The 15034-nt window shown below is 48.9% G+C and overlaps 5 protein-coding genes across 5 annotated transcripts; 2 read left to right on the top strand and 3 right to left on the bottom strand.

The window, feature by feature from the left end:
* Window positions 1–197: 197 nt before the first annotated feature.
* On the bottom strand, window positions 198–1940 carry N7466_002827 (putative neutral amino acid permease; the record flags this gene model as incomplete). Its single annotated transcript, XM_057162225.1, has 4 exons — window positions 198–278; window positions 333–1386; window positions 1465–1607; window positions 1698–1940. 4 exons carry the CDS (start codon window positions 1938–1940, stop codon window positions 198–200), a joined length of 1521 nt encoding a protein of 506 aa, XP_057025510.1.
* Window positions 1941–4229: 2289 nt separating this feature from the next.
* Window positions 4230–7745, bottom strand: N7466_002826 (RNA-binding ribosome biosynthesis protein MAK21; the record flags this gene model as incomplete). Its single annotated transcript, XM_057162224.1, has 3 exons — window positions 4230–5748; window positions 5809–6944; window positions 7011–7745. The coding sequence occupies 3 exons, from the start codon at window positions 7743–7745 to the stop codon at window positions 4230–4232; spliced, it is 3390 nt and encodes a 1129-aa protein (XP_057025509.1).
* Window positions 7746–7964: 219 nt separating this feature from the next.
* N7466_002825 (putative proline--tRNA ligase AIM10) lies at window positions 7965–10174 on the top strand (the record flags this gene model as incomplete). Its single annotated transcript, XM_057162223.1, has 7 exons — window positions 7965–8045; window positions 8102–8180; window positions 8235–8278; window positions 8334–8424; window positions 8481–8560; window positions 8615–8747; window positions 8799–10174. 7 exons carry the CDS (start codon window positions 7965–7967, stop codon window positions 10172–10174), a joined length of 1884 nt encoding a protein of 627 aa, XP_057025508.1.
* A 312-nt stretch (window positions 10175–10486) lies between these two features.
* N7466_002824 (prefoldin subunit 5) lies at window positions 10487–11296 on the top strand (the record flags this gene model as incomplete). Its single annotated transcript, XM_057162222.1, has 3 exons — window positions 10487–10538; window positions 10704–11177; window positions 11244–11296. The coding sequence occupies 3 exons, from the start codon at window positions 10487–10489 to the stop codon at window positions 11294–11296; spliced, it is 579 nt and encodes a 192-aa protein (XP_057025507.1).
* Window positions 11297–11602: 306 nt separating this feature from the next.
* On the bottom strand, window positions 11603–14347 carry N7466_002823 (uncharacterized protein; the record flags this gene model as incomplete). Its single annotated transcript, XM_057162221.1, has 9 exons — window positions 11603–12194; window positions 12257–12535; window positions 12612–13213; window positions 13290–13514; window positions 13566–13695; window positions 13754–13796; window positions 13847–14149; window positions 14247–14269; window positions 14322–14347. The coding sequence occupies 9 exons, from the start codon at window positions 14345–14347 to the stop codon at window positions 11603–11605; spliced, it is 2223 nt and encodes a 740-aa protein (XP_057025506.1).
* Window positions 14348–15034: the final 687 nt, after the last annotated feature.

The raw sequence follows: 15034 nt of genomic DNA, 5'->3' as shown, positions 1-15034 counted from the left end.
CAGTCAAGTATGTGCGCAGGCGGTCCTTCTGCCTCTCAGTCAGGTGGCCATCAAACATCCTCCGGAGGTGCGACATGCCCCGGATGGATTCAGTGAAGATCCGAGATGTGATGAAATCGCAAGGAAAGAAAGAATAGTAATTGTCCAAAAAAAAACATAACATAATGCAACGCGAATTCCTGCCCCGCAGCACTATTTCAAAGGGCGTTGCTGGCGCAAGTGAAAACACCACCAACAGTGCCTTCTCTGTAGCTGATAACCACGGACATAACAGAGGCCTGTATATTAATATTAGCAAATGGACATGCGTCCAGTGATTTCCATGAACTTACATAAGTACCAGGTCCCAAGAAGTAAAGACCCATGAAAATCAAGCTGACGTTGAAAATAGCACCCAACCAGCCGCGGATACCTCGGGTTTTATAGAAATTGGGTCCGTACTCGGCCCTACGCATGCGAAGGTAGGCCACTCCCCAGAAAATGAAACCGAAGAAAGAATCAAACAGGGAGCTCATGATCGACTCCAGATCCGAGAAGAACGGAATGACTTCGGCAATAATCCAAGCCATGATCCAAAGCACGGCCAAGATTCCAGCCCAAGAGGCCCAGCCCACCACGGTATTTTGAGTCTTGTGGCGCGTGCCCTCGAAGATGTTGAAGAAAATGAAACGAGCAGAGACAGAAGCGTATAGGACACCGAGGAAAATGAGAGTCGGAATCATAAACGAGAAGGAAACCTTCTTGTAGACCTCGTTTGAAATTGAACCGAAGGCGGGCGATGTCATGTATGCTGACTGCGAACCTGTGTATGCGTAGATGATGGATCCGACCAAACTAAACAGAATGACTTCGGCAATGGTCACGGCTGTCACGGACTTCCAGAAGTCACGCGGTTCCTTCATCTCGGCGATGAAACTGGGCAGAGTGATCTGACCAATGAAAGTATAGCTGATGTTCAGGAAGGCACTCATGCCACTGACAAAGGTTGTGCCCTTGGCCGGGATGGCGAGAACTTCTGGTTCACCGGCGCTCGGGTAGCCGGCCGGGTGGCCTTCGATTCCGATGAAAATCATGGCCAAAACAACGGAGATGAATGTGAAGAAGGCGGAAAGGGTCGCCAATCGAGCAAGAGCGCTAAATGTACGCGGCAAAGAAACGAAGAAGGAGATGATCGCCACGACGAGCGAGAAGACGACTGTGCAGGCACCGCCGTTAGAGATGGTGTTGAGGTACTCGGATCCCACCACACAATGCAAGCCCTGAATGAACGTGTTGTTCAGAAGGAACATGACCGCAGTAAACCACCACGCCCATTTTGAGTCCCAGAATAGGTACTGGCCAATATCACAAACATCGCGGATTTCCGGGTGTCGAAGACAAAACTTCCTGGAAGAAAAAAAAAGACGTGTCAATGAAATGTTCTCATACGACTTGGGATATATTTGGCTGTATCAGGTGACTTACCAAATTGTCAAAGAAGTATACAAAACGACACCTGCAATGAAAACAGTCAAAATCAGACCCGGCACCAGACCAAGGACTGAGTATGACCAGGGAAAGGACATCATGGCCAAACAGATGTACTCGGAGAAGAGCAGTGCAGCCGTCTATAGATGCCAACCAATCGAGTCAGCAACCGCCAAAATGCGCCACATTTAATAGATCTGTAAAGCGCAAGGGAAATTTTCCAAACCTACCTTCTGCCAACTGCATGTACGGTACTGGATTGCATTTTCAGCTTCCAGCTCAATCTGGCGTCCGACACTCTCGGTAGTTGAGGACGAGTCCACGGCAACATGGGCATGCGATAGACGACGACCCTGACCTTCGAGATCGAAATCCTTTAGCTTGGGATCATGGTCAAGTTTGTCACTTAAATCGTGGGAATGGTCGCTATCGGAGAGATGGTCCAAGGCTGGGTTGTTTTTTGGCGCAGCCATTTTAATCTTAAAGAGCGGGCGAACCGCTTTTGGCGATACTCGGTGGAGTGGAAAGAAACGGAACCGATGACCTTCGAATACATAAAACTGTTGCTGGCTTCAATGTACAAGATTGGACCGGGCACGGGAGGGCTGGTAGGGAAAGTGCTTTTGGGAATTTGGCGGTTCGTGATGCGGATAGTTTTTCTTTCCTTTTTTTTTGGTTCTCTTATGGTTGTCGCGAGCGGGATGAGATTCAGGGACCGGGAATAGTGGCGCGGGATGTTTAAAGGTAAACCGGAATTTACAAGACCCGTGGTATGGTTGAATGCAAGAAATCAGTAGGATTGCCTAGATTTATCGCGAAAGAGCGCGACGAGCCAGATTTAAAGAAACAAGGAAAAGTCAGAGAGGAAAGAAAAAAAAAGAAAAGAGTAAAATCCCAAAAGGAATAAAAAAGCAGAAAAAGAAAAAGAGGAGCCAAAGCGATGACCAAGATTTGTACAGATGGTATGGGGTATTAGATGGCATACGAGATGAGGTGCTAAGGAAATCTTATGGTAGGGTAATTATGGTTATGCTGGATACCCCTGTCATTTTAGAATGATACTCCACAGCCATTGATTTCCGGAAATGAACTAGGAGGAAACCGAAGTCGATCCGGGCGCAAGCGCATGACGTGATGGACAAAATCTGCCGCAAATGGGGAGGTTTCAAGCCATGGATCAAGCCATGGCGTTGCGCCATAGCCCAAAACTCACTCGGGAGAGGCGCCTCCAGAGTCCAGGGCGGGGGACCTGGTAACCTTGTTAACTAAGGGTTCTTTCAACGGCCTTGCACTTACAGCAGCAGCTTATAGCCGATCGGCGATGGCAATATTGCCGTTGGAGAAAATTCAGTTTTTTATTTTTTTTTATTCTTCATTTTTCATCGTTGTATTCCTGTTTTGCCCTAAAAAAGGGGGGCCACGAGGCAAAGCGATGGGGGCAAAAAGTAAATTGCGTTCGCCCGCATACCATCAGTTCCGTTAAAAGCAACGACTTGCCAAAGTGGGCCGGAATCCACCCCGCAAGCAGTGGTCGAATGGAGAGCGGGAGTCGAGGCCAGGAATCCCCGGTCGGGATCAGATGCAGAGTCATGTTAGGCCCGAAAACATGGAAGGTGTCTGTAGTGACCTTTTTCTATATGCTGATTCGATCGCGGTGGGTGCTGCTTAACCGAATGCGGAGTGGAAAACTGGATCATTGGGGCCATTTGACGGCTACTGAGGGCCAGTGGGATTTCCCAGCAAGAGATCATATCTGACAAAACAAAACAAAACAAAAGCAAAGAAAGAAATCAAGGAAATGGCCAAACTACAAAGTGAAAAGCTGGGAAAAAGAAAAACCATATTCAAACTGAAGTGATCGAGAGCAGTTGGAGAGACTTGGAGCAAAGAACCACGTGTGGATGACTCAGCATTCCAGACTCACCAGTCAACAACTCGATTCGGCAATGTAGAAATGATAAATGCATTCAAATGTTGATCTCGGATCTCTCATAACTAGCTGGAATCTTACAATCTCAAAATTACAGATCTAACATAGCATAATGCATCACATCATGCCACCGAAAAGATAATCGATTCCATGGTATACATCTATCTTGAAAAAAATGTCTCTTGATACTTGGAAGTCTCGGCCTAGTTAGTACTTGGCGTCCCTGGTCCACTCTTGCGTGCTCATCCCCCACGATGGTCTCATACGGAGTCCACATACTCACTCGGGGACGACGGCATCTCCGACTCGAATTGTCCCGAAAAGGATAAAATGAATGTTTAAACCAACGCCCTTCGCATAGGTACATACGTGCCGTGAAACAGCGAAAATCCTATTTCCGTAGCTTCCATGTACTGTGTAGCTTACGGTATCAAGAGCCAAGATCCAAGAGTTGGGGGCGAGCTTTTACCTTGTTAGGCTTGAGTTGTGAAACCGATGGTCCTCTCTCTATATAAGCGAATGTAGTATGCACTCGGTTGTGGTCAAATCTAATTGATCTTCTGGATAGTATGTTTCTGCGGTCCAGGAGTGGGAAAATTACGACGTTTACTCCATACAGAACGGATAAATTGTGATTGGTATTGAATTTGAACTGGCTATAGCCAAATATCCATACATTGAGAAAAGACATGTGAACGTACAAAAGAACCCGGAGAACGCCGTCGACAATATAGAATGCACGGTAGAATGTCGGTGCGACGTCACTTTTGATAAAGGAAAATAACGTAGTATATGCAAAGGAGAAAAAAGAAAGGCAGAATAATACTCGGTATTACATGCCATCCTCCTCGTCCGCCAGCAGGGCCGCGTAATCGTCGGCCGAGGCAAAGGTGGGCAGGTGCTTGAGCTTGCGGCGCTTCTTGGACTCCGAAGCTGAAGGAGCCTCTGCAGCGGCAGCAGCTTCCAGGTCCACACCACCGAGCTCCATATCCGATGGCAGGTCGTCGTCGCTGTCGAGGAATGCCTCGTCGTCCGAGACATCCATGTCGAAGGCGTCCTCCTCGTCTTCGTCCTCCACCTTCTTCTTCGGCTTCTTCTCCTCCTTGGCAGCCTTCTTGGCCTTCTTCGACGCAGGAACAGCCTTCTCTTCCTCCTCGTCTTCGAAGCCACTGAAGTCGGCCATCTCCTCGTCGGAGGGAACATCGGACTCATCGTTGAAGATAACCTCGTCATCGCTACCCTCAACGTCAACATCATCCTCATCATCATCGTAGGCAGACTCGAGATCATCCATGTCCAGATCGTCGTCGCTCTCGCCGCCGTCTTCGAGTTCAGGTCGGGAGTCGACAAGAGCCTTCCAGATCTCATCCTCATTGTCCTCGTTGTCGCTGACACCCTCAGGATCGACCTCGTCGTCGCTGTCACGATCATCAGAAGTTTTGCCCTTCTTGGCGCGGGTCTTATCCTTGTTGACACGGTTGAAGTACTCGTGGAAGAAGACATCCTCGGCCGAAACCTGGTCAGCCTTCTTCTTCCAGAAGTTCTCGGAGTTGAAGGGCATAGCCTGCTGAGCAGACTTGGCGGCCTCCACCAATCGGTCGGCAGTGTCGCCACCAGCGAGAGGCTGCATGATAGATGCGCCACGGGAAGCAGCGTTGGCCTTGGGAGTACGGTACACGAAACGGTCCAAGAAATGAGTAAGGGTGTGGATGGTCATGTCTGGCTTGCCGCTCATAGGGTTGTGCTCCAAGAGGTTCACAGCGTTGACAGAGACAGACGGGTGGAAGTGAGAGGTGTAGGGTAGCAACTCCCAGAGACAAGTCTTGTCAGCATTGCTGTGTTCAGGATCACGCTTGCGAGGATCATAAGTGTTGGCTGACGTCTTGGGCTTGGTCTCCACGACAGGGGTAGGAGCGGGTTGCTCATCGTCCTCATCGGGAACATCCCGGAAGACTTCTTCATCATCACTGTCAATAGCTTGGGGCTGGTCAAACAGAGACGAAAGACTAGTGAAGGTCTTCTCCAGCTCGCGGATCAGGTAGAAAACACCACAAACAAAGGCAGGCTGGTGCAGTCCAAGGACTTGAACGATACGCTTGACAAATGCCTTGACCCGACGAACGTTCAAATCGTTCTTCAGGGCCTTGAACAGTACATTCAAGTAGAGAGACTGCTTAGAGGATGTAGTGACACGAGGATCCAACAGGGACTCGTACAGAGTGCGGTAAAAGCGGTCATTGCCGACCTGGTGAGAGGCGGTAAGCTGCTGAATCAGCATCAGAGCCTGAATACTTGTGTTGAAGTTCGAGGAGTGTGTGATGCGGAAGAGAGTGTCAATGTGCTTTGAGAGTCTGGGTAGAAAGTGGATTAGTCGGTTTTCAGGGATCTGTCAGTACACAGGGTGTTCTTACCTGTCGGAATCAGAGTCGGTGAATGGATAAGCGCGGTTGACACCAGTCAAGACACCTGATGTGAGCTTCTCTCGCATTTCATCGGTCTGGGCCTCTCCCTTTTCGGCCTTGGGAGGAGCCTTGTTCTTTGATCCCTTTTGGCCGTGCTTGCCGTTGGGCTTGCCTTTGTTGTAGGTAGGCTGAGTGGGTTGCGCTGGCTTCAGGAGAGTAACAAACATAGAGAAGTAAATGTCAAGCAACTGCGCAGCGACCTTTTGCTCTTTTGAGCTGCAAACAGTCTGATTAAGAGTGATGATGGCGTAGTATTTCGCGTGCTGGCTTTGACCAGGGCGGAACAAAAACTCTTCAACGGACTTGATAATCAATGACTTCATTAAGGGATGTGTTTGTTCAAGCTGCAGCAGAAGGTAAGAGGCGCGCGATGCAATTTTCTTGCCAGGGTCTCCAAGCTTATTGACCAGCAGACGGAGTAAATTGGCTTCTTGCTCTGGCTTCTCCTTGAGGAGCTCGTAGACGTAACTGACAGCACGGGTTCGCGAGAACTCAATCTCGTCGTTACACCAGATCTCAAGAATCTTGATGACCTCGAAGAATTGTTCCTTGACAAAGTCCTCGAAAGCCCAAAGCATGAGGTGGCTCTTCTGCAAGCCTCCCGGGAGCGGGTCTCGCTCAGTCCAGCGGCCAGGAGCACCCTGGAAAGCAGCAACAAGCTCGGGCTGGTTGGCAAATGACTTAAGACGACGGTCACTGGGCAACAAGGTTCCCTGAGCAAACATATCCTTCAACGAGCGGAGGACTTCAACTGCTTGCGCACGGCTGCGCTTGCGTCCCAAAGCGACAAGGTTCTCTAGGGACTTGGTGTTGTGCAACGGAGACTCTTGAGCAGCAAGAGTCAATGCGGAGATCTTATCGCTCAGGGTACCAGAAGCCATGATGGTGGTGTAGAACTTGTGGGATGATGAAGCGGACGTTTGTTGGGCTTTGGCGTACTTCTCGTTTTCCTCCTGTAATAGCGAATTGGCGACCTCGTGGATGCGGTCAATCAAGTGTCGGGGAAGGGCAGTCATTTGCTGGGGATTGCCGCAGGCAATCTTAGGAACAGGAGACGCGTACCAATCGGAACGGGGAAGGATGGCCTAGTGGTCCATTGTCAGCAATAGAATCATTATAAAATAAAACCAAGGACCATCGGCCATTCTCACCAGAGTGGCATATTCCTTAGGAATAAGAATCTCGGGCTTTTTTTCTTTGGGCTTAGGAGCCTCCTCGACTTCAGAGATATCGGAAACATCTTCAGGCTCGCTGTCCTCGACGTCGCTAATGTCTTCAACCTCGGCATCTTCCTCAGCTTCCTCCTCGACCTCGTCCTCTGCTAGATCCTGCGGCACAACGTGACCAGCATCTTCCAACATCTTTGCAAGCTCCTTCCGGAGGTCATTGTCACCACTCTTGGCGTTGACACCCTCAACCTCAGATTCGGAGTCAACATCGGCGAGAAGATCAAGATCCTCCTCAGTGCCGCCCATAGCGAGAATCTCTTGTCGGAGGGTCTCATCATTGCCACCCTTCTTTGGAGATTTGGTGACCTTGTTCTTTCCCTCCTTCTTTTCCTCTCGAGCAATCACTTCCCCATTGCGATCCCGCTTCTTGCCATGTGCAGAAGAATCCTGGGCCTTGGTAGCCTTAGGGGCAACCTCCTTCTCTTTCTTCGCAGGCGCGATCTCGACGGGGGCCTTTGGTTTATCGTTCTTCTTAGATTTTCCCTTGGCGGAGCTCTGATCCTTTAAACGCTGCTCAATTTTCTGGCGTAAACCGACGAAGGCGCTCTCGTCGATCTGAGGCTCATTAGGCGTAGATTGGGATTGAGAAATCGAAACACCTCCATCAGGGATGGGCTCATTAGCGCCGGAAGAGCGCTTGCCTTTCCCTTTGACCATTGTGTTATGTCTGGAGTTGCGGTATGTTTTTTGGACGGAGAGAAAAATGAACGGAGAAATCTTTTGCGGCGGGCCCGTTATCAAGACGCTCGGACCAACCGATAAGAAACGCTCCAGGAGTGACCGCAGCGATTTCTCGAGTTCCTTATTTGTCGACTGAATTGTTGTAATTGAGTTGGAAGGCTTTTAAGGACTTGCCTTTCAGATTTTCTTACAGCAATGTTTGTTACTCTCGAAGCCCGTGGCTTGTCAAGAGTACGACGGGCGCCGATATTCCGTGTCCAGCAATGCGGTTTACATGTACGCGTTCCGGAAAACCCTCAAGGAGGTTGATTGGGAATGTTAATGTTTTGTAGTATGATGGACGAACTCGAGTGTCAAATTTCTGGATTCCAACTGGTGGAATATCCAAAAAACCCGTGGAAGGACAAAAAGGTTCGCTGCTAGGTGGTTGCCAATATGATCCGCGCAAAGCTAATAATGTACTAGAAGATGCCAATGATTTATTAATTCGCGCCGGATTTCTCCGCCAGGCAAGCTTTATCATGTTTAGTACTACTGGAATCAGTTCTGACTGGTATTTTTTAGGCATACTCTGGTGTTTTCCATCTTCTCCCGCTTGGGCTGCGAGTGCAGGACAAGCTGGAGCGCCTCATTGACAAGCACATGCGCACATTAGGCACGCTACTCCCACACTGCCCACAAAACAGGCATCAGTACTAACAAGCTAAACAGGTGCATCGAAAGTCTCCCTCTCTTCATTGTCTTCTCAGGAGCTATGGGAAAAGTCAGGGCGGTTGAATGATAGCTCTGAAGTATGTTCTCTACCTATTTCATGGCGTAGTATACTATGCTAATCTACTTATCAGGAGGTATTTCGATTGCATGATCGAAAAGACGCTCGCTTTATTCTTGCTCCGACTCATGAGGAGGAAATTACTACACTCGTCGGGAGCCTCACTACCTCCTACAAAAATCTTCCTCTGCGGGTGTACCAAATTTGTAAGAGGAATCACAACGCATGACCAGATCCAATTTGCTGACTTATTGAAGCCCGAAAGTATCGAGATGAGGCACGACCGCGTCAAGGTCTTCTTCGTGGCCGTGAATTTATTATGAAGGATTTATACACGTTTGACTACAATGTTCAGGAAGCATTGAAAACTTACTATGCAGTTAAGCAAGCCTACACCCAGCTTTTTGATGAACTCAAAGTGCCATATCTGGTTGCTGCCGCCGATTCGGGAAACATGGGTGGCAGTCTCAGCCATGAATTCCATTTCATCAGTTCCAAGGGTGAAGACCGTGTTGTGAGCTGCTCACACTGTGATCACGTATACAATGAGGAACTTGCCGATGGGAAAACACACATTTTCAAGGAATCCGCCGAGTCAAACAGCGTTCCCGGCTTCCAGACCGAAGATTCTTCAGCCGAAGTCACCCCGACAGTCTCCACCGGTATGTGGATGGCTATCTCACATGACGGAAACACTCTTTTGCGCGGCTGGTACCCCAAATTCTCCATGCAGAACGGGTCTACAGAGCCCGTCGAGCGCCATGTTAACTCACACGCCGTCAAGGCAATCGCCACTGCTGCAGGCGTGGACCTCGATTTAAGTGTGGAGAACCCATTAGACAAATGGGTTGCGCGAGTCAAATCACCTCTGGCGGGTCAGAAACCCCGCGTTCTAGATCTGTACGACTCACAAGTACGAGTCTACCAGCGTCCACCATTGAGCGACCTCCTTCAAAAGGCGGAATGCACTGTCGCTGACATCGAATACTCAATGCTGGACCGGTTCCCCGAGTCATCTCACAAACTCAGCTTAGTTCGCGTGCACAATGAAGACAAATGCTCGCAGTGTCCTGATGGTCTGCTGACCAGCAACCCAGCTGTCGAGCTTGGACACACATTCCACCTTGGCACTCGGTATAGTGAGGTGTTGCAAGCATCGGTCTCCGTTAACCCTGCCCTAATTGATGGGGCGTCGCCGTCAGATATCAAATCGGGCAAGGAGCAAATTGTACCGATGCAAATGGGCTGCCATGGAATCGGCGTTTCGCGTATGGTTTCTGCTGTGGCTAACCGACTAGTTGACTCCAAGGGGCTAAACTGGCCCCGTGCTATGGCCCCCTATGAAGTTGTGGTGGTCCCTGGCAAGGGATTGGAGTCTGTTGCCGAGAAGATCTATGATGGCCTTACTTCACGGGCTACGCCGGTGGACACGCTCCTCGATGACCGTGACAAGGGAATGGGCTGGAAACTCGGGGATGCAGACCTGATCGGTTACCCCGTCATCGTGGTTGTGGGCAATGGGTGGAAGAAGCACCAGACTTTAGAGGTGCAATGTCGACAACTTGACGTGAAGAAAGATGTGTCCTTGGACGAACTGCCCGAATTCGTTGAGAACCTGCTCGCACAGCTGTAATCTTGAAGGCGCTTGCAGGTGGATGTGTACCATTAGCATATCAGAAGCCATAAATGTATATTGTTTTGTATCATAGGAATTTATTTATTTTCTCTCCAACTCTACTAAGAAATACGATCAAGATACACGTGGTAGCTGGTAGCGTGCGTGTGCATACCACATTGATTATAGTCAGGGGAGGTGGAAATGAACAAAAACGGCTACAAACACACTAATGCCACGCCCATCAACCCCACCTCCGCCCGCATCAACTCAACTCTGCTACGCGCTCCGAATCTCTAATTTTCCAACCTCAACCCCAAATCACCCACAATGTCGGCTCAAAACTCCGACTCAAGCTCCGGCGGAGCTCCTCCAGGCACAGGTTAGTCCGATACTGTCAGACAAAAACAGATCCGTTATCAGCAGCTGCAACACCAGCCAAGTTCTTCCACACGGAGACCCTAGCTTGAAAGCAAGCTGGCTTTCCGAGACTTGGAGTAGCCGCACACAGCCATATCAATCGAATGGAGCTCTGACTTTCATCTAGTTAACCTTGCCACACTTTCCCTTCCCCAACTCCGCGCCCTTCAGACCCGCCTTACCTCCGAATTGGAGCACTTGACAACTTCGCACTCCAAGCTGCGCGCCGCACAAGCCAAGTTCCGCGACTGTGTGCGCTCTATCAGTGACGGTGTGACTGGCTCCGAAGCCAAGGGTACTACCGGCTGTGACCAGATTCTTGTCCCTCTTACCAGCTCCTTGTATGTCAAGGGCCGGTTGGCAGATCGCGAGAAAGTGCTTGTTGATGTTGGAACGGGATTCTATGTTGAAAAGGTACGGTCCTGCGTGTCGGTGTTTCCAGCCGGACAGATAACTGACTTTCTCTCCTTTTTTCCGGCACAGACACCCCAGAAGGCGATTGCTTTCTATGATGACAAAGTGAAGGGATTGGATGCAAACCTGCATGAATTGGAGAAGATTGTTGGAGGCAAAAACTCTCAACTGCGGGTTGTGGAGGAAGGTGAGCTTCGACTTATCGTGATTAGAATATCATCGGTCTTGAGATTTATTTGCTGACTATTTCTAGTGCTCAGACAGAAGATGCTTAGCGGCGAGGCAGAGGCTGGTGCGAGTGCCTAAACTTGTATACCACTTACGAAGGTCGATGACGGCTTTAGACAAGCCAGTAAATATGAATCAAAAGAGTTGTGTCTTATTCGATATTGTTCTATATACTATGCGATCTCTTTCTAACCCTTCCCATCCATACACCTGCTATTTCCCAGCACAACCCTCATCTCTCATCACAGCTCCCAACTCCCAACTCCCAACTCCCAACTCCCAACTCCCAACTCCCAACTCCCAACTCCCAACTCCCAACTCCCAACTCCCAACTCCCAACTCCCAACTCCCAACTCCCATCACAACTCCCACTCACTCCTCCGTTCAAAATAACATCCCCAGCTCAACGTCCATCAGTTCAACCATCTTTGTCTTGATTGAATCCCTTGAGAGTTTTCCAAATTCGTCTTTGCCCAAGCCGAGAAGGCGAGAGAGTTTGTTGACAATTTTCATATACTCCTTGAACCCTTCATCTCCAGCGGTGCTTGTACTGGTTGGCGGGAAAAATGACTCGAATGATCTAACATGCTCTGCTGTATTCCCGGGAGCAGTCGGATTGGCTTTGATGGAAGAGCCCCCAAGGGTTACATCCCAGCTAGGGTCGAACAAGCTCGCGCCCCATGAAACGGCAGGTGTCGTGGTCCAGCCTGTCCGAATTCTGGTATATCGATCAAATCGAGCAAGTTCTAAGACATAATTTGTTCCCTGGACAATCAGACGAACGGCAGATTTCTCAATGAAGCTTGACACCAGGTCGCTTTCATCGAAAAGCACCTTTTTGCGAGATTCGGTAGCCATACCATGGACTCGCAGATTGTTATCGAATCTCACTGAGCGCATAAACGTGGCCAGCTCTTCGTTCACCTGACTATCGTGCAGGGGCTCGAAAAATTCAAGGTCGCCTTGCCAGTCGGATCTGCGAAAAAAAAAAAAAATATCAGTACACAAATGCTGGGAGTGGAGCAGGGACAGCCTTACTGTGAGAGATTCATTACACTGACCTGCAGAAGCAGACGGCGGAAACCTTCACTATTTCGATTTTCGGTATAGAACCATCGGTGGTAGCCTTTTTCGATCTCTGTACTGCGTCGTCGGAAATCTACCTCTAGGCGAAATTTGGAGGAGGTTCTTCCTGAGAACTCGAAGCTAGCTGCGTATGTGGGGATGATCCTCTTGATCTCTGAGAGTGCATAGGAAGTATCCACTGGTTTGAAGAGAGTGACTGCACCCATGCAACGAGAGAGCATTTCTTCGCCACTGATTTTCAGTCTAGTCATCGACAAAGTTTTGATCAGCATATACGCTTGGAGATGGTTAATGCATGATCACTTACCCCGGAAGCAGCTTTCCCCTAGCTCGGTCTTGGAGAATCATCTCACAGAATTCCCCAAAGCCGTAAAGTCCTTTGCCATTTTTGGGCTCTCGATACCTATCCATCACAAAGGAGCCAAAGTGGACGCGCATCCGTAGGTGGCCAGGGAAAAGGTCAGCCTTCAACAATGCTGCCCGAAAGCTCTTCAAAATGCGCTGGTAGTTGTTCTTTTGGATCACGTTCAAATCACCACTCTGGAGACTGTTCTTCGTGTCTAAAATAGACTGGTGATCTTCACTGGAGAATGGCAATGCCCTACCATCACTCTTCACCAAAACCACTTTATCTGGCACAATGTCAACGTCCATCACAAATGGCTCAAACATGTAAGTTTTGACACCAGCGTCGGCCTTGGCCACGGCTTCATTCAGCAATCCTTCGAGTTGGGTAATGATCTGCTCCATGTCCGTGTCAAGGTCTCCAGAAATGCATATCTTCTCCGTTGAGCCCTCTTGCAGATAGATATGCGCGTGAAATTCTTCCCGGATGGGGTCAAGCTTCTCCAGGCGTTTGCCCAGTCCTTCGTGGACCGTAGGTCCATCACGAGGCCAGTAAAATACCCTCTGAAACATAAATTGTCAGCTGGAAGATCAAATTCTAAAGCCAGAAGGCCCCGATTGTAGTACACATATCACTCACCTCGGACTCAGAAATCCAGCTGTTGGGTCTCAGCCGCAGAGATGCCAGCCCTTCCTTGATGGCCGCTTCGAGCATCGCTTCTTCCTCATCTTCGCCATTGATAGGGTGGATCTTTCCCCAGCCGCGAGGTCCTTCAGTACGACCTTGGACAACTTTGTCGATGAGTTTGAAGAGGATGGCCCTTGCACTATCCACTTGCGTAGTTTCTCCCCAGATATCGAGAAACTTCAAACGCGTTAGCTTTTATAACAACAAATTGTCACTTTGAAAACTTACTCGGTCACTGCTTCGGCGCTGCCTGATATAGGCACCCGTTTCCGTGGATAAGCGCTGAAGGATATATTCCCGCTGGTGGGGATCCGACAGTGATTTAACCAGCTCAGTCTGTGGAAGTCTGTCTCGAGAACTAATGGAGTGCATAAGTAAAATGGTCCTAAATAGGACTGACGGGAGTTGTTTCTTACCTGTATCTTGCATTGATAGTCTCAATGGGCAGTCGCACAGTTCCTAATCCAAAGTCAGCAAAAGTAGGCAAGGTTAAAGAACATAATACATACCATCAGGCTTCTCGCCCATTAGATACCGCTTGTATGCTGGGGAGTCCCGGGGAGTCTCACTCTGCGACCCTGCTTGACCAGGGCGAAAAGGACCCCGAGGCCTCCCATTCGCACTCGTGGGTGATCGCTTCCAGCCTGAAAGGGGCCCCCGAGGGAGCGGGAGTGAGTGACTGACATTTTCAGAGCTCTGGGTCGTCGAAGGGCCCGGGAAATTGGATTGAGAAACGAAGTGTGGTGTACTCTCGGCTTCAGTATTCGAGTCGTGGGCATTTTGAGGCTTTTTGCTACCAGCACGCCCATAACCTGGCAAAGACCAGTCTGTATATATATTTCGAGTCAACACGTGCGTCTTCAAAGGGAAATCCTTACTTGTGAGTGAAAGCAAGAACTGATGCTTTACCTAGAGCTGCAGCCTTTTCCCAACTAAAATAGAGGTCAGAACAAAGTCCAGTCTAGAAATTTCAAGCAAACTTACTCCATGGGATTTGGGGATGTCTCCATTGCGGACGTGCTTTTTCTGAAAATTTTGAATAAATTCTCAGAGTTGATGTGTTAAAACGAGCGGGTCAAGAGTGTAGTAGAAGCTCTGGAGAGAAAATAAGAAGTTCGTTGATCTGGGCCTTGTCAGTAGTGTATTGTAGATTGAATGATGGTTGTAGAATAGAAAGAAAAGATTGAGTTGTAAGATAGAAGGTTGAATGAAAAAAAGAACCCTTTAAGAGTTGATAGAACTTTGTAAGAAAGGCAAAGAGAAATTCTGCCTATAAATACTCACTTGATTGACTGCGGTGGAAGTGAAGAGAGGTGGAATTCACTTAGGCTGTCACTTGCAAAGTTGTAGAAGAGAAGAGGTTAGAGAGAAACGAGCTTAGGGTTTTATTGGCTACTTTTAGCCAGATATTGACATGCGATATAATTGAATAAGCCATCAACGAGAACTAGACTTCGAATTATTATATTTAGAAAGATAGACAAAAAGCACAGGCTGATATGATCGTACTCAAGTCTAAAACATTGAATCTTTACTAGTAGTATATTTCAAGCTTCTGATTGGTCAGAAGGTTTAGACCGGGACGCTAAGCCAAATTAGGACCAAAGTGGACAACGCGTAGTTCGACTCGCTTCAACGCGCTCCCGAAATCCCCGACTTGAAGCTCTGCCTAACCTTAGACTGCAGAGTTGAGCACT

This window comes from Penicillium verhagenii, assembly GCF_028828195.1.
Source record: "Penicillium verhagenii strain IBT 33310 chromosome Unknown utg000003l_segment0_segment0, whole genome shotgun sequence".
NCBI classification, from domain to species: domain Eukaryota; kingdom Fungi; phylum Ascomycota; class Eurotiomycetes; order Eurotiales; family Aspergillaceae; genus Penicillium; species Penicillium verhagenii.
The sequence above is the reverse complement of the archived record's forward strand: the minus strand, read 5'-3'. Positions and strand labels throughout refer to the sequence as shown.